Source organism: Theropithecus gelada, chromosome 1 (genome assembly GCF_003255815.1).
Source record: "Theropithecus gelada isolate Dixy chromosome 1, Tgel_1.0, whole genome shotgun sequence".
Taxonomy (NCBI): domain Eukaryota; kingdom Metazoa; phylum Chordata; class Mammalia; order Primates; family Cercopithecidae; genus Theropithecus; species Theropithecus gelada.
The window spans coordinates 24788370-24807738 of record NC_037668.1 but is presented as its reverse complement, the minus strand read 5'-3'; the positions used below and the strand labels follow the sequence as shown (position 1 = coordinate 24807738).

The following is a 19369-nucleotide window of genomic DNA, read 5'->3' as shown; positions in this document are numbered from 1 at the left end:
CCTTAGTGTAGGTAGGATTGACTTTCTAGTTATGTAGACATTTGACGTTTATCTTGCTCAGTAATGCATTTACAGTTACATAGGAATGGTTAAGAACTGGCCCATTTCTACATCTTCAAGGAAAATTAACACATATTTTGCTTCATATTTTTCTCAGTATTTTGAAACTAATATTTTTTGGTTCTTCAAAATCTTTAGTAAGAAAACTCCAAAATTTGCTTCACTCAAGTACTTTCATCTCACTGTAGTAATTAATAGTCAGCATTAATCCTTTCTTACAATATGGTTTATTATTAATTTTTGCATTAATATTTAATGTTTAAATATTTCATTAAATATTAGTTTCATAATATATCAGTATGTATTAAAAATATTTATATTATTTGTAATAGAGAAGATATTAGATAGATTGATATATAGATGATAGATTCTCCATATACTACTTGAAAAATATAATTTTAGCATTTTGTTATATTTACTTTTTTAATGGCATGTGTGCCATTGAATGTTTTTCCTTTCTTGCTCTTTCTTCTCTTTTCTGGTTCTTTTTATTTTTACGAAATTGTGGTCTATAATTTATTTCTCAATCAATCAATCAATCAATCTACTTATGTAGTGTATTTTTTCAGGTCAGCATTTTGTAGATTCTTAATGGCTGCATAATTCCGATCAGATGGATATTTTATAATTAATTCAATTACTCCTGTATTCATTTACATTGCTTCTAGACTTCACCAATAAATAATATAAAAATGTCTTTAGATATACATCCTAATATGTATCTCTGATTATTTCCTTAAAATAAAAATTGGAAGTGAAAATATCAAGCCAAGAAGAACGGACATGGATTGTCACTGATATAATAATATTTATTTATCTAGAGGAAACATTCTAAGATTCTCCAGTTTTTCATTTTTTTTCCTAGTGTAATCTCATTCTCAGAACAAGGGAAATGCGTTAATTGTTTTCCATAAAAACAACAAAAAGTATCTTCTTTCTCATTTATTTTGTGATTATGATGCTGCTTAGGCACTTGTGGTATAGGGCAGATCACACTAGTCTTAGAATTAAAAGATGGAGTTAATTTTTGCAATCATCTAACCCTGGGTGTCTTGCCAAGAGAGGGATAATAATTACTTAAAACACAGGATTATTATGACGTTACATAATACATGTAAAAACTCTATAAACTAAAAGTGCCATAGGAACTATTTATTATTGTTATACTCTTTTTGAAAATGAGAGCTTTTTGATGACCAATAACTCCCCAAATAGGGGACAGAGAGAGAAACGTGTAAACTGATTTCTCTAAAGTTTAAAATTCTGAAGAAATTGTAAAAGACAGTTTACTCTAGTGAGGCAGAGTACCTGGGAAAATTCTCATCTAAGTACAAGGTAGAAAATGCATAGAAATAAACAAAGTCCACGGAAACAAGCTACTGGGAAACACTTAGCAACACTACGGGGAATTGGATTGACAGGTTGTATTTAGTCCTGAGAAGACTTTCTGAGGAGGAGGAGACTCAAGTCAAGCATTGAAAAAAGAGAGGAACATCTCTTATTCTAAAAAATGTGGGGGGACAGTCAGGTTTGAAGCTGTTTGATGACTTGTGAAAAGAGTTCATGAAACATGCAGACAAGAGCAACAGGGAGAAAGTAAACTTATGTTATGTTGGAGCAGAGAGCATTGTCTTGTTTGGCAACCCAGAAAGAAAGATCTTTAAAGAGACAATCGAAACTGTGGTTTAAACAAAGTGGAAGAGGTTGAAAAATTTGTTTCAGGTAAACAAAATCTGAAACTGTAATCTAAAAGAAAATTCCTTTCAAATTTAACTATGCATTTCCTATTTCTTTAGCCTAGTTTTTCTCTAACACTTACGTGCTAGGTCACTAGGAAATCTTTTTCAAACTTACCCCAGGTGTCTTTTCTTCCGTTTTTTTCAGCCCTATTTAGTCGTGTATATATGTGTGTGTATATATATGTATATATATTTATATTTAATAATATATATTTATTATATTAATATATATTTATATTTAATGTATATATTTATATTTATATTATATATTTATAGACACACTGTGAAGCATGAAATTGTTTTCTTATTGTGTTTTTCTATCTATATCTATAGGTGAACAGTCATCCCCAATAACTTGGCATCTGTCCACGAACAGAATTCTTATTGTCTTCTTAGAGGATTCACCTGCTGAAAGCATTGGGCACTGATGTCTTCTGACTAATTGACCTAAGTCTCTGTATTTTCAATCCATTTATTTATCCAATGAAGAGAGAGAACGACACAGTGGTAAGGGAGTTTGTTTTCCAGGGTTTCTCCAGCTTTCATGAACACAAGCTCACCCTCTTTGTGGTATTTCTTACCTTGTATCTGTTAACCCTGGCTGGCAATGCCATAATTGTGACAATTATCAGCATTGATCGTCACCTTCACACCCCCATGTACTTCTTTCTTAGTGTGCTTTCCGCTTCAGAGACTGTCTACACGTTAGTCATTGTACCATGGATGCTCTCCAGTCTCTTAAGTCGAAGCAAACCTATCTCTTTGGCTGGCTGTGCCACTCAGATGTTTTTTTTTATTACCTTGGCCATCAACAACTGCTTTCTGCTCACAGCCATGGGATATGATCGCTATGTGGCCATCTGTAACCCTTTGAGGTACATGATCATCATGAACAAGAAAATGTGTGCCCAGCAGGTATGTGGGGCCTGCAGTGTTGGGCTGCTCGTGGCCATAGTTCAGATTTCATCTGTGTTCAGGCTGCCTTTTTGTGATAAAGAGGTGGCCCATTATTTCTGTGATATCCGCCCAGTTATGAAACTTTCCTGTGTTGATACCACTCTACATGACCTAATTAATTTCGTTGTTAGTTCCCTGGTTATTGTGGTGCCCCTGGGTTTGATCTTCATCTCCTACATCCTCATCATCTCTACCATCCTCAAGGTCACCTCTCCTGAGGGCCGGAAAAAGGCTTTTGCAACTTGTGCCTCCCACCTCACTGTGGTCATCATCCACTATGGCTGTGCCTCCATTGCCTACCTCAAGCCCAAGTCAGAGAACACCAGGGATCAGGACCAGCTAATTTCAGTGACATACACCGTCTTTACTCCACTACTTAATCCTGTTGTGTACACTTTGAGGAACAAGGAGGTCAAGAATGCCCTTCACCGTGCTATTGGCAAAAAACCTTTTGCCTAGAATCCTTGTCAGTTTGACATATAGTCAATCATAGCCTGGGTATTTTTGTAAGCTCATGAAAATTGAATCCTATCATTCATCCTCTAACCAAAGAGAGTTGCGAAATTTGGTGGTAATGCGGCATTAAGAAACCAAGAGTCCCTATGATTTGACTTTGTTTTCACCATCATTCTCCTATACCTTCTACTAACTGCACAGGTTACCACCAGGGGAGTGGTCAGTTGCTGCTCACAGGTTCAAAGCTATAGGGAATTGCAAGCAAGGAGTAGCTGATTGCTATCAGTTTGTTGAAAGCAGAAAAGAGGGTGGTTGCATAACACCTATTTGAAGTACTAGGTTGACAGGTCAACCTAAATGTCATGTAGATATTGAGCTCTAAAACTTTAAAGAGGACATAGTTGGTGCACAGGATGAGTTCAAAACACGGTCAAAACCACCTTCCCACTTATCATCACTTTCTACTTTGAGCATTGACAACAGTAGCAGATCTTGACATTCCAGAAAAAATATTATAGGCTTTAAATATTCTCATCTGCCTTGGAGACCCATGAAATTGTTTTCCAATTTTGTTGAGGTTCACATTAGAATTACTTCCTCGATGAGCCTCTGTTACTAGTAAGCAACATGGTCACATCCAGCCTCTGAATTTCGCTGCGCTTATATATGCTTTCTGTGGGAGTAACACATGCTATACTGAATTCACAAGTATAGGGATATCTGATATCTGAGGATTTTTTTGTAATTGAGTTTATTTTTATCACCTTCCAGCTAACTCTTGCTGACTTAGATCTGGAAATTAGCCCATGATTTTCATTCTTCTCTGTATAGAACATAATCTGATCCACGCCTTGCCTTTACCCTTTTCATTTCTACATGGAAGTCCATGCCTTGCCTTTACCCTTTTCATGGAAATCCATGCTACAAGGCAATATATGCCTTGCTTTTACCCTTGTCATTTCTACATCGATGAACTTATTTTCTGTGTATAGTTAGGTACCTAGTTTAAACTCTAAGTTTAAATACAGTTCTAAACAAGAGTCTGGGAGTTTATTGCCTTCTAAAGGAAAAAGTTATTTTGATCTGTGAAAAGGATTAAGATTTTAGAATTATTTGGCCTGGAGAAAAAAAAAAGATAGAACTTGCCATATGCCTTTTGGTCCATAAAGGGCTGATGAAAAAAGAATCAAACTGTATCTGTCACCTACCAAAACTGTCCAAGTGTCCCCATTGAAAATGCATTGAAAGTGCCTGTAAAACAAAGGACCTGGGAATCCCTAAGGGTGGAAGGCCCAAGAAGGGAAATCTTCATGTTTATGAAACATTGCCTGAAACAGTAAAAAATTTGCTCCTTCAGAGCACTACCTGCAGGAGAGCAAGCCAAGTGGGTATAATGAGAAACCTCCAGAGCAGCTTATCTTTGCCTTTGTCTAGGTGTTTTCCGGGGACACCTCTGAGTCCTTTCTGCAGTGAGTACCAAGGAAATACTCTCACAACCCTGCTCCTGTGAAAACCCCTTTTGAGACTCCCTCTTTGGGGTTCCTGCTCACTACATTATCCCACTTCTGAAAGCCTCTCCCCATAGTAACATCAGTTTTATAGATTGCTGAATGTGAGTGCACAGAACCCCATAGGGCCTCCCACAGTGGTACAGGGCTCTGTAAGATTGGTGCCCAGTACTGAAAGTAGTGTGTTCCCCTGAGTTCCTGTAGTTTGGCACTGCAGAAAATTATGGTGCAATTCACCCAAAATAATTTTTGCGACAATAAATAATGTATATTGAAATCCTACTCATCCCTTGTCTTTTTAAAGTATAGTTTACACTATCGTAACAGAGCCAGAAACAGAAAACAAAATCAATGCATTTAATTTCGAAGAGTATGTGATTATCATAAAACACAAATCATGACCAAAGAGAATGAGACTTAAGCCTACACCTTGGGCTTAGTTACCGCATATCCATTATCATCATAAGTCAGGGTGTGTCGATTCAGGAGTCTGCCGCTGTAACAGGAGTCACACGTCTCCTTTAGAGGGAGCACATGATCCCACAAAAACACATCCCATATCTCCCCAACAAAGGATTGATTTTCATTAAAATGTCCCCCAAAGGAATCCTGCTCTCGTCCCAGGATTATCTTAGCCTCTGCCCCCACAGAGTACCCCTTCCACACGCTCTTCCTTCCCACCAGCTTCCCATTTACCCAGAGCAATTCCAGAGGCAAACTCCTAGCTCACACTAACATGGGTTGGAGCACAAGGAGATCGAGGGCAGGGAGTGAGAGCATTGAAAGTGACCATGGCATTTCCAATGTACAGCAGATACATTCCCGTTTTGTTGACAAGGAGAAGCAGCTCATTGTCCCGGGACCAAGTGCTGTAGAAGAGGCTGTACGGGCAGGTGAAGTCTGTGAAGGTTTTCAGGCACAGCGTGAAGTTCTGCAGGGCCTTCTTCACCTTGCGGACAGGGACACATAGACTGTAACTGATTCTTGAGGGAAAATAAATGCCTTCCCTCACATGTCTGTGGGGGAAAAGATAATGTAAAAAAATTTAGTGAACTCGGATTTGCTCTCACTGTGGACCTTAGGCTGGCTTCTAACAGAGTGGTTAGCATGCTAGAGTTTGCAAAGTGCCTGTAAGCGCATTATGTCAATATTTTGTGTAAGCAAAATACCAGTGTTAAAAAGCCGTATTTTGGTCCACTTGTCCTCTTAGAAGGATAAGTTAAAGATGTTCTGTATCAACTCCCAGCTCCATCTTACTTGAAGATTTGATCCAGATAAAATAGCAAACACCAGTCACAGAAAACGAAACATACCTAACTCATTGAGTGTAATGGGTAGTATTCCATTCTCCCACCACTGATCAGATTCTGAGATTCTCCCATGGCACAGCTGTGGCTGAAGTTAGACAGACTTTTAATGGCTCATCTTGATCCCTGGCTTGGCAATGATGAACCAACACTTGTGGTCAGTGCAAAGTCTGAGGAATAGAATAGTGTGCAAACCACATGGCCCAGACCATGATAGTATCCTTGCCTTCTTCTCCATTCCATGTGCTCTTGTATGCCAATTCAGGCAGTACCGGTTTTCCACTGTTTGTTTACCTGCCCCCGCAACACTAGGATCATAGAATTACTTATCATTTACTTATTTCCTCTTAAGATCCATAAGAGAAGAGAAAGGTTTAATCATTATAAAATCAACTATTTTTTTCTTGCTTAGGAAAGCAAATTTAACAAACACTATGGTCTAGAAAATAAATTAGAGAAAAATGACTAACTGAATTAAGGGAGACAGAACCTAGAAGCACTATGCAGTCTTGAATTGAGTTAGTTTTGCTTCATTGCAGGAAATGGAAAAACAGCATGAATTTCTATTTCCTTAGAGACAGGCCTTTTTTAGAATGCTCACCCTGGATGAAAAATAGTTAACAGAGCACTTAAGGAGAGGAAGCTAGGAAGAGATGACACACTTTAATAAAGAGAGAGAGAAAGAGAGGGAGAACTTTAGTCAGTACAACGGGAACTAGGAGGATGGAAAGGTAAACCATGCATTTGTACCCTGTGATCTAATTATCTACCTGCTTGTGATTTGTAAGCTTGTCAGTATACAAACCTGGAGCAAAATAGCATGCTTAGCCAGAAAGTGAGATTTTGAAAAACTCATTACTGATAGTAATGCTATAAAGAAATGGTGTCTCAAACTTGAGAAGATGAAGTTGTCCTTAGTGGCAGTAATAAAAAGGAAAAAAAAAAATGGTACTGAAACGTTAAGGCTTTTTATGGCTAATAAAAAATAATTTTATAACATGTACACATCACAAAGTACATATTGCCTTTAATTGATCTCACCCAATCTTCATGAGAACTCTTTGCTAAATGGATGTTGTTTTCATTCCCACTGTGTAGATGGAGACACTGAGGATCAAAGTTCAGCAATTTCACAAAGATTATTTAATTCAGTTTGGTAGAAACTGGTTCTCTGATTTAAACTCCAACCTACTTTTTAGATTTCATATTTTCTCTCATGTTATCCAGACTAAGCACTTGAGAAAGATCAGAAACATATTGCCCCATCCGCTGTAACAAATTCTCTTTTCCAGCCAATACCGCATATCTCTTCTTATTTCCTCAGTTGAGAGGTAATAACATTTCCATACAAGCAAAGCCAGTTCTCCTTTCTCCAGCCCTAAGAGTTCCTTATGTGAGGCATATCCTTATTTATCAACATCTGTGGTGGTTCTAAAAATACGTCAAAAAATAGTTTTCTTCCCCTTGGGTGTGGTCTGACTCAATTCTTTTTTTTTTTTTTTTTTTAAATTTTACTTTAAGTTCTGGAATACATGTGCAGAACATGCAGGTTTGTTACATAGGTATACATGTGCCATGGTACTTTGCTGCACCTATCAACCCGTCATCTAGGTTTTAAGCCCTCCATGCATTAGATATTTGTCCTAATGCTCTCCATCCCCTTGCATCCCACCCCCCAACAGGCCCTTTTGTGTGATGTTCCCCTCTCTGTGTCCATGTTTTCTCATTGTCCAACTCCCACTTATGAGTGAGAATATGCAGTGTTTGGCCTTCTGTTCCTGTGGTAGTTTGCTGAGAATGGTGGTTTCCAGCTTCATCCATGTCCCTACAAAGGACATGAACTCATTCTTTTTATCGCTGCATAGTATTCCATAGTGTATATGTGCCACATTTTCTTTACTCAGGCTATCATTGATGGATATTTGGGTTGGTTCCAAGTCTTTGCTATTGTGAACAGTGTCACAATAAAAATACGTGTGCATGTGTCTTTATAGTAGAATGATTTATAATCCTTTGGGTATATACTCAGTAATGGGATTGCTGGGTCAAATGGTATTTCTGGTTCACCGCACTGTCTTCCACAATGGTTGAGCTAATTTACACTCCCACCAACAGTGTAAAAAGCTTTCCTATTTGTCCACAGCCTCACCAGCATCTTTTGTTTCCTGACTTTTTAATAATTGCCATTCTAACTGGCATGAGATGGTATCTCATTGTGGTTTTGATTTGCATTTCTCTGACGACCAGTGGCGATGAGCTTTTTTTCATATGTTTGTTGGCCACATTAATGCCTTCTTTTGAGAAGTGTCTGTTCATATCCTTTACCCACTTTTTGATGGGGTTGTTGGATTTTTTCTTGTAAATTTGTTTAAGTTCTTTGTAGATTCTGGATATTAGCCTTTGTCAAATGCAAAAAATTTCCTCCCTTCTGTAGGTTGTCTCTTCACTCTGATGATAGTTCCTTTTGCTGTGCAGAAGCTCTTTAGTTTGATTAGGTACCACTTGTGAATTCTGGCTTTTGTTGCAATTGTTTTTGGTGTTTTAGCCATGAAGTCTTTGCCCCGCCTATGTCCTGAATGGTATTGCCTAGGTTTTCTTCTAGGATTTTTATGGTTTTGGGTTTTACATTTAAGTCTTTAATCCATCTTGAGTTAGTTTTTGTATAAGGTGAAAGGAAGGGGTCCATTTTCAATTTTCTGCATATGGCTAGCCAATTTTCCCAGCACCATTTATTAAATTTGGAATCCCTTCCTTATTGCTTGTTGTTTTTTTTCAGGTTTGCTGAAGATCAGATGGTTGTAAATGTGTGGTGTTATTTCTGAGGTCTCTGTTCTGTTCCATTTGTCCATGTGTCTGTTTTGGTACCAGTACTATGCTGTTTAGGTTACTGTAGCCTTGTAGTACAGTTTGGAGACAGGTAGCGTGATGCCTCCACCTTCGTTCTTTTTGCTTAGGATTGTCTTGGCTATACGGGCTCTTTTTTGGTTACATATGAAATTTGTAGTAGTTTTTTCTAATTCTGTGAAGAAAGTTCACTGGTAGATTGATGGGAATAGCATGTAATATATAAATTACTTTGGGCAGTATGGCCATTTTCATGATATTGATTCTATCCATGAGCAAGGAATGCTTTTCCATTTGTTAGTGTCCTCTCTTATTTCTTTTAGCAGTGGTTTGTAGTTCTCCTTGAAGAGGTCCTTCGTGTCCGTTGTAAGTTGTATTCCTAGGTATTTTATTCTCTTTGTAGCAATTGTGAATGGGAGCTCACTCATGATTTGGCTCTCTGCTTGTCTGTTGTTGGTGTACAGGAATGCTTGTGATTTTTTGCACATTGATTTTGTATCTTGAGACTTTGCTGAAGTTGCTTATCAGCTTATGGAGTTTTTGGACTGAGACAATGGGACTTTCTAAATATAAAATCATGTCATCTGCAAACACAGACAATTTGACTTTCTGTCTTCCTATTTGAATATGCTTTATTTCTTTCTCTTGCCTGATTGCCCTGGCCAGAATTTCCAATATTATGTTCAATAGGAGTGGTGAGAGAGGGCATCCTTGTTGTATGACAATTTTCAAAGGGAAAATTGCTTTTGCCCATTCAATACGATATTGGGTATGGGTTTGTCATAAGTAGCTCTTATTATTTTAAGATATGCTCCATCTATACCTAGTTTGTTGAGAGTTTTTAGCATTAAGGGACATTGAATTTTATTGAAGGCCTTTTCTGCATCTATTGAGATATTCATGTGGTTTTTGTCATTGGTTCTATTTACGTGATGGACTACATTTATTGATATTCATATGTTGAACCAGCTTTGCATCCCAGGGATGAAGCCAACTTGTTCATGGTGGATAAACTGTTTGATGTGCTGTTAGATTTGGTTTACCAGTATTTTATTGAGGATTTTCACATCAATGCTCATCAAGGATATTGGCCTGAAATTTCCTGGTTTTGTTGTTGTTGTTGTTGTTGTTGTTGTTGTTGTTGTTGTCGTCGTCATGTCTCTGCCAGGTTTTGGTATCAGGATGACGCTGGCCTCATAAAATGAGTTGGGGAAGAGTCCTTCTTTTTCTGTGGTTTGGAATAGTTTCAGAAGAAATAGTACCAGCTCCTATTTGTACCTTTGGTAGGATTTGGCTGTGAATCCATCTGGTCCTGGGCTTTTTCTGGTTGGTAAACTATTAATTACTGCCTCAATTTCAGAACTTGTTATTGGTCTATTCAGGGATAAGACTTCTTCCTGGTTTAGTCTTGGGAAGGTGTATGTGTCCAGAAATTTATGCGTTTCTTCTATGTTTTCTAGTTTATTTGCTTAGAGGTGTTTATAGTATTCTCTGATGGCATTTTGTATTTCTGTGGAATCAGTGGTGATATCCCCTTTATCATTTTTTATTTTGTCTATTTGGTTCTCCTCTCTTTTCTTCTTTTTTAGTCTAACTAGCAGTCTATTTTTTCATTTTTTCAAAGAACCAGCTGCTGGATTCATTGATTTTTTTGAAGGGCTTTTCATGTCCCGATCTCCTTCACTTCTACTCTGATCTTAGTTATTTCTTGTCTTATGCTAGCTTTTGAATTTGTTATCTCTTGCTTCTCTATTTTTTTTCATTGTGACATTAGGGTGTCGATTTTAGATCTTTCCAGCTTTCTGTTGTGGGCATTTAGTGCTATAAATTTCCCACTGCTTTAGCTGTGTCCCTGAGATTCTAATACATTGTCTCTTTGTCCTCATTGGTTTCAAATAACTTCTTTATTTGTGCCTTAACTTTGTTATGTACCCAGTAGTCATTCAGGAGCAGGTAGTTCATTTTCCATGTAGTTGCACCATTGTGGGAGTGTTTCTTAATTCTGAATTCTAATTTGATCTCACTGTGGTTTGAGAGACTGTCTGTTATGATTTCAGTTCTTTTGCACTTGCTGAGGCACGTTAATTTGCTGAATATCTGTGTTAATTTTCTGTCTCATTGATCTAATATTGACAGTGGGGTGTTAAAGTCTCCCATTATTATTGTGTGAACATCTAAATCTTTTTGTAGGTCTCTAAGAACTTGCTTTATGAATCTGGGTGCTCCTGTATTGAGTGCATATATATTTAGGATAGTTAGCTCTTCTTTTTGCATTGATCCCTTTACCATTACTTAATGCCCCTCTTTGTCTCTTTTGATCTTTGTTGGTTTAAAGTATGTTTTATCAGAAACTAGCATTGCAACCTCTGCTTTTTTTTTTCTTTCCATTTGCTTGGTAAATATTCCTCCATCCCTTTATTTTGAGCCTATGTGTGTCTTTGCACATGAGGTCAGTCTCCCAACCAATGGGTCTTGACTTTTTATCCAGTTTGCCAGTCTGTGTCTTTTAGTTGGGGTATTTAGACCATTTGCATTTAAGGTTAATACTGTTATGTGTGGATTTGATCCTGTCATCATCATGCTAGCTGGTTATTTTGAACATTAGTTCAAATTGGCTTCAAACCTAATTACTTCACAGTGTCATTGGTCTTTATATTTTGGTGTTTTTGCAGTGGCTGGTACAGTTTTTCCTTTCCATATTTAGTGCTTCCTTCAGGAGCTCTTGTAATGCAGGCCTGGTGGTGACAAAATCCCTCAACATTTGATTGTCTAGAAAGGATTTTACTTCTCCTTCACTTATGAAGCTTTTGCCGGATATAAAATTCTGGGTTGAAAATTCTTTTCTTTAAGAATGTTGAATATTGGTCCCCACTCTCTTCTGGCTTGTAGGGTTTCTGTAGATAGATCTGCTGTCAGTCTGATGGGCTTCCCTTTATAGGTAACCTTACCTTTCTCTCTGGCTGCCCTTAACATTTTTTCCTTTGTTTCAACCTTGGAGAATCTGACAATTATGTGTATTGGGGTTGCAATTATTGAGGAGTATCTTGGTAGTGTTCTCTGTATTTCCTGAATTTGAATGTTGGCCCATCTTGCTTGATTGGTGAAGTTCTCCTGGATAATATCCTGAAGTATGTTTTCTAACTTGGTTCCATTCTCCCCGTCACTTTCAGGTACACCAATCAATTATAGGCTGGGTCTTTTTACATAGTTCTGTATTTCTTGGAGGCTTTGTCCATTCCTTTTCATTCTTTTTTTTCTCTAATATTGGCTTCAAACCTTATTTCAGTAAGTTGATCTTCAATCTCTGATATCCTTTCTTCTACTTGACCAGTTCAGCTTTTGATACTTGTGTATGCTTTGCAAAGATCCCGTGCTGTGTTTTTCAGCTCCATCAGGTCATTTATTTTCCTCTTTAAATTGGTTATTCTAGTTAACAGTTCCGGCAATATTTTATCAAGGTTCTTGGCTTTCTTGCATTGGGTTAGAACATGCTCCTTTAGCTCAGAGGAGTTTGTTATTATCCACCTTCCAAAGCCTACTTCTGTCAATTCATCAGTCTCATTCTCTATCCAGTTTTGTGCCCTTCCTGGAGAGGATTTGTGATCATTTGGGGGAGTAGAGGCACTCTGGTTTTTGGAATTTTCAGTGTCTTTGCATTGGTTTTTCCTCATCTTCATGGATTTGTCTACCTTTCATCTTTGAAGATGATGACTTTTGGATGGGATTTTTATGTGGGGGTCCTTTATGTTGATGTTGATGCTGTTGCTTTGTTTGTTAGTTTTTCTTCTAACCATCAGACCCCTCTTCTGTAGGTCTGTCTGCTGCGGTTTGCTGGAGGTCCACTCCAGACCCTGTTTGCCTGTGTATCACCAGTAGAGGCTGCACAACAGCAGATTGCTGCTTGCTCCTTCCTCTGAAAGCTTCATCCCAGAGGGGCACTGACCTGATGCTGGGCTGACTCACTTCTGATGAATAGAATACCGCAGGAGTGAAGTATGTGATTTCTAAGATTATATTATGAAAAGACTGAGGCTTCTGTGCTGGGCACTTTCTCTCCCCATGTCAAATCACTCACCATTGCAGAAGCCAGCTGCCATGTTGCAAGCTGCTCTATGGAAAGACCCATGTGGCCAGGAACTAAGGGAGACTTATGGCCAATAGTAAGCAATAAAATTAGGCCTTCAATCCAATATCCTGTAAAGAGCTGGATCCTGACAGCAACCACGCAAGTGAGCTTGGAAGCAGATTCTTCTCCAGTCTAGCATTCAGATTAGACTACAGCTATAGTTTATTGACTTTAACTTCATGAAAGATCTTCACTCAGAATCATTAGCCCTGCTGCTCTATATTTCTTGACCCACAGAAAACCTGAGTTAATAAATATTTGTTGTTTCAAGCTGTTAAATTTTGTGGCAGATTGTTTTGGAACAATAGGTTACTTATATGCCAACCTTCATTTATAACTTTCTGAAACTGTAACAGCAGCAGCAACAAAACCAACAATAGGTCTTATACTCTAGTTCTCTTGGGACATGGAGGAAACTTCCCAATTAGCTCATTAGCTCAGTTCTTACCTCATCATCACACCTCTCGAGAGAGTGGTAAGGAGAAGGATACTCAGGAGATGTCTCTCCATCACAATCTCCGTGGGTTTCCAGGAGTACTGAGGGGGATACCAGCAGTTATCACAGTGAAGCAACACTCACTGTTTGGCTTCTTATATTGTGTTCTCACAGGCAAGGCCTTTGTTCTAGCAACAAAAGACAAAGCTATAGATGGTAAATATTAACTGAACCAGGATATGGTTAAAAAACTAATTTGTTTACTTTTTGATCTACTGTTTTCATTATTGAATCTTTCCTTTCTCTTTTAATTGTTCTATTTCCTACTGCACATCCCTTCCCCTTCAAAGAAAGGCCCTATGTTCTCCTGAAGGACATTTTATTACCGTATGTGCGTAAGGAAATTATGGCAGTCTATGTTAGGACTATAAGATAAGCATACTTGTGAACCGGCTGGAGGAATCAATTTCCAACACGTGTTTAGGGGCTTGGGTATCATCAGTAGACTAAGGACAATTAACTGATTTAGATGGTTGTGGAGTTCAACATAGTTGTGAGATGGAGACATCTTGGCTCGTGACAGAATGGAGATCTAGCTCTTGAGCTCTTGATGATGTAGTTGCCCAGTTCTCAATACAGGAGTTCCTGGTTGTTGGGAGTTAACGTGGTGCTCTTCACCTAGAATTGGGCCATAAGCTAGGAAATCAGGGACTCAAATAAGGTGTCTGTGAAGTTTGGGGATAAAAATATATGCATTAAAATGAAGACTGAAATTTAACTACTTTGTATTATCCCAGAAATGTACAAAAATTTCTTTGAGGATTTTGATTTTTGCTTCTGGCATTTAGAGCCTACAAAATTTTGTTTGATAATATTCATGCTTAGTTTTCAAGTGCTTAATTTACAAGGTTTTAGTTAAGTGTTAACATCTTGATGTACTATAAAATATTTTTTAGATTAAGATATTTTTGACAATCAATATGGAAAAATTTTAGAAATAGAATACATACATAAACTTAAAATAAGATTGAATATTTATAGATACAGACATATGTACTAAAATATAAACATGCAAAGGAATAATCTATATACACTCAATATAGTAGTTACCTCCGAGGAAGGAGGAAGTAAGGAAGGGGAAAGGATGGAGGTGAATTTCTGACTATATCTATAAAAATAACTACTTATAAAAAAAGAGGTAAGAAACAATTATGACAATTATGGCATGGTGAATACATAGTATCTAATATATAGTTTTATAAGTTTTCTCTACTTTTTGAAAATTCAAAATTTTTATAATTGTTATTTTTAATTTTAATTTTAATCATCACATGGATTTCCTAAGTGATCATTTTTATGCTCCTCATTAACTTTTTTCTTTAAAACATAATTTTTTTGGCCCGTGACACAGCCCTCAGGAGGTCCTGAGGACATGTGCCCCCTTCATTAATTTATATTTCAACATGAATATTCTTTATGATCTATATCCTTAACCAATGACCTATTATGGACATATATGAAACAAATGTATGAATAAGCATAAAAACCACGTAAAGTGGTATAACAGTCAAAACCACCTTGCTGTGGCTAACTCTCCAAGTGGCTTAGTCATGAGCTGGCACTTCTGATCTCCACTAACAGACTTTCTCAACTGGTACGCACTTGGATGTCTTTAGCAGGTTCCATAATAAAGGAACAAGGTCAAGAAACGGAGGCCCTTATCTGTCTCTTCCATTTTGAAGCCCACAGTGACCTTACGTAGGGAATTATGTCAGTTTTCTGAGAACATAGTAGTCCTTCATATTCACTTTTTCCCAAGATCTGGAAACACAGATAGTAAGTATTAGAGAGGCTGTACCCTCATGAAGACATAGAGCCTGTTTCCTTGTCTAACATGTTAGGCTTTCTCAGAGGAAAACAGGAAATGAGAAGTTACAGGAAGTGGTGCAGTCACAACACCTGAAACAAGTGCTCAAGGAAGAAAAAGCATTTCTATTCATTTATATTTAAACTTGAATCCTATTTGCTGGTACAAAGACTTTGTCCTTCAAAGACGAGTGTAGGAATCCAGGTGGTAGGTGTCTCTCCTTTGCTAGGACTTTTGCAGCCCCCAAGAGTCCTCCCAGCTCTCCATGTTTACTTGGGAAGAATGGTACAGTCAAGTAGTTGCTGAGTTCAGTTAGGTGGAAGCCCCCAACTTAGAAAAACAGTGGTAGAAGTAGACTAAAGGGTTCTTTATGGGAAGAGAGAGTTAGGATGGGAAGAGTGAAGGGTGGTAGAAAATGGGAGAAATGATTTTTCAAAAACCAGAAATTCCTAGGGCCAGAGTAAGGAGAGATGGTTTACCTGCACAAGGGGAACACCATCACCCCGACTTCATGAGAATGAGAAAAGGTCCAAGGCCTATTTGCCAGAAGGGGAGATAATGCTGCAGAAGTAAGAGCCTTGGCTAGGCACTTTCTAACTGTGTGAACTTCAGGAAGTTGTATACTTCCAGGAGCCTCAGTTTCTTCATTTGTAAAATGGGAATTTTTTTTTTTAAAAAAGAAAGCTACCTCATGAAGTTTTATAAATGTTGAATGAGATTAATTATGATATTAGATATTTAAAAGTTATAAACTATTAGTAGTTTTAAAAGCTTTAATATTTCTATACTATCTGCTCAGAAATGAGCTACTCTTTTCCCACATGGTATGCTTCCCAAAACAGCTACCATTTCTGGCTTTCCTTCAAAAGGGAACTCTGACCAGTGCACAAACTCTTCTAGGGAAACAATTAGTAACATAAAAAATAATCAAAATGTTCTGAAAATACCACTCATGATGATCTGCTTTTGGGAGATAAGGAAAGAAGAGCTGATTTCATCTTTATGTGGAAAATATTCATCAGAATCTTGTTATAAATGATCTTAGGAAAACTGGATCTCCATATGCAGAAGAATGAAACTGGGTCCTTATCTTATGTCATATACAAAAATCAACTCACAATGGACTAAAGTGATGATGAGTATTTTTTCATGTGTCTGTTGGCTGTATGAATGTCTTCTTTTGAGAAATGTCTGTTCATATCCTTTGACCACTTTTTGATGGGGTTGTTTGTTTTTTTCTTGTAAATTTGTTTGAGTTCTTTGTAGGTTCTGGATATTAGCCCTTTGCCAGATGAGTAGATTGCAAAAGTTTTCTCCCATTCTGTAGGTTGCCTGTTCACTCTGGTGGTAGTTTCTTTTGNACTTATGAAGCTTTTGCCGGATATAAAATTCTGGGTTGAAAATTCTTTTCTTTAAGAATGTTGAATATTGGTCCCCACTCTCTTCTGGCTTGTAGGGTTTCTGTAGATAGATCTGCTGTCAGTCTGATGGGCTTCCCTTTATAGGTAACCTTATCTTTCTCTCTGGCTGCCCTTAACATTTTTTCCTTTGTTTCAACCTTGGAGAATCTGACAATTATGTGTATTGGGGTTGCAATTATTGAGGAGTATCTTGGTAGTGTTCTCTGTATTTCCTGAATTTGAATGTTGGCCCATCTTGCTTGATTGGTGAAGTTCTCCTGGATAATATCCTGAAGTATGTTTTCTAACTTGGTTCCATTCTCCCCGTCACTTTCAGGTACACCAATCAATTATAGGCTGGGTCTTTTTACATAGTTCTGTATTTCTTGGAGGCTTTGTCCATTCCTTTTCATTCTTTTTTTTCTCTAATATTGGCTTCAAACCTTATTTCAGTAAGTTGATCTTCAATCTCTGATATCCTTTCTTCTACTTGACCAGTTCAGCTTTTGATACTTGTGTATGCTTTGCAAAGATCCCGTGCTGTGTTTTTCAGCTCCATCAGGTCATTTATTTTCCTCTTTAAATTGGTTATTCTAGTTAACAGTTCCGGCAATATTTTATCAAGGTTCTTGGCTTTCTTGCATTGGGTTAGAACATGTTCCTTTAGCTCAGAGGAGTTTGTTATTATCCACCTTCCAAAGCCTACTTCTGTCAATTCATCAGTCTCATTCTCTATCCAGTTTTGTGCCCTTCCTGGAGAGGATTTGTGATCATTTGGGGGAGTAGAGGCACTCTGGTTTTTGGAATTTTCAGTGTCTTTGCATTGGTTTTTCCTCATCTTCATGGATTTGTCTACCTTTCATCTTTGAAGATGATGACTTTTGGATGGGATTTTTATGTGGGGGTCCTTTATGTTGATGTTGATGCTGTTGCTTTGTTTGTTAGTTTTTCTTCTAACCATCAGACCCCTCTTCTGTAGGTCTGTCTGCTGCGGTTTGCTGGAGGTCCACTCCAGACCCTGTTTGCCTGTGTATCACCAGTAGAGGCTGCACAACAGCAGATTGCTGCTTGCTCCTTCCTCTGAAAGCTTCATCCCAGAGGGGCACTGACCTGATGCTGGGCTGACTCACTTCTGATGAATAGAATACCGCAGGAGTGAAGTATGTGATTTCTAAGATTATATTATGAAAAGACTGAGGCTTCTGTGCTGGGCACTTTCTCTCCCCATGTCAAATCACTCACCATTGCAGAAGCCAGCTGCCATGTTGCAAGCTGCTCTATGGAAAGACCCATGTGGCCAGGAACTAAGGGAGACTTATGGCCAATAGTAAGCAATAAAATTAGGCCTTCAATCCAATATCCTGTAAAGAGCTGGATCCTGACAGCAACCACGCAAGTGAGCTTGGAAGCAGATTCTTCTCCAGTCTAGCATTCAGATTAGACTACAGCTATAGTTTATTGACTTTAACTTCATGAAAGATCTTCACTCAGAATCATTAGCCCTGCTGCTCTATATTTCTTGACCCACAGAAAACCTGAGTTAATAAATATTTGTTGTTTCAAGCTGTTAAATTTTGTGGCAGATTGTTTTGGAACAATAGGTTACTTATATGCCAACCTTCATTTATAACTTTCTGAAACTGTAACAGCAGCAGCAACAAAACCAACAATAGGTCTTATACTCTAGTTCTCTTGGGACATGGAGGAAACTTCCCAATTAGCTCATTAGCTCAGTTCTTACCTCATCATCACACCTCTCGAGAGAGTGGTAAGGAGAAGGATACTCAGGAGATGTCTCTCCATCACAATCTCCGTGGGTTTCCAGGAGTACTGAGGGGGATACCAGCAGTTATCACAGTGAAGCAACACTCACTGTTTGGCTTCTTATATTGTGTTCTCACAGGCAAGGCCTTTGTTCTAGCAACAAAAGACAAAGCTATAGATGGTAAATATTAACTGAACCAGGATATGGTTAAAAAACTAATTTGTTTACTTTTTGATCTACTGTTTTCATTATTGAATCTTTCCTTTCTCTTTTAATTGTTCTATTTCCTACTGCACATCCCTTCCCCTTCAAAGAAAGGCCCTATGTTCTCCTGAAGGACATTTTATTACCGTATGTGCGTAAGGAAATTATGGCAGTCTATGTTAGGACTATAAGATAAGCATACTTGTGAACCGGCTGGAGGAATCAATTTCCAACACGTGTTTAGGGGCTTGGGTATCATCAGTAGACTAAGGACAATTAACTGATTTAGATGGTTGTGGAGTTCAACATAGTTGTGAGATGGAGACATCTTGGCTCGTGACAGAATGGAGATCTAGCTCTTGAGCTCTTGATGATGTAGTTGCCCAGTTCTCAATACAGGAGTTCCTGGTTGTTGGGAGTTAACGTGGTGCTCTTCACCTAGAATTGGGCCATAAGCTAGGAAATCAGGGACTCAAATAAGGTGTCTGTGAAGTTTGGGGATAAAAATATATGCATTAAAATGAAGACTGAAATTTAACTACTTTGTATTATCCCAGAAATGTACAAAAATTTCTTTGAGGATTTTGATTTTTGCTTCTGGCATTTAGAGCCTACAAAATTTTGTTTGATAATATTCATGCTTAGTTTTCAAGTGCTTAATTTACAAGGTTTTAGTTAAGTGTTAACATCTTGATGTACT

At 37.9% G+C, this 19369-nt stretch overlaps 1 protein-coding gene across 1 annotated transcript; it reads left to right on the top strand.

The window, feature by feature from the left end:
• Positions 1 to 2282: 2282 nt before the first annotated feature.
• On the top strand, positions 2283 to 3215 carry LOC112612561 (olfactory receptor 10J1-like). Its single transcript, XM_025367243.1, has one exon. It carries the CDS (start codon positions 2283 to 2285, stop codon positions 3213 to 3215), a length of 933 nt encoding a protein of 310 aa, XP_025223028.1.
• Positions 3216 to 19369: the final 16154 nt, after the last annotated feature.

What these genes read in the sequence shown, in the direction of transcription:
- LOC112612561 (XM_025367243.1), top strand. Translation starts at nt 2,283, where the DNA reads ATGAAGAGAGAGAACGACACAGTGGTAAGGGAGTTTGTTTTCCAGGGT.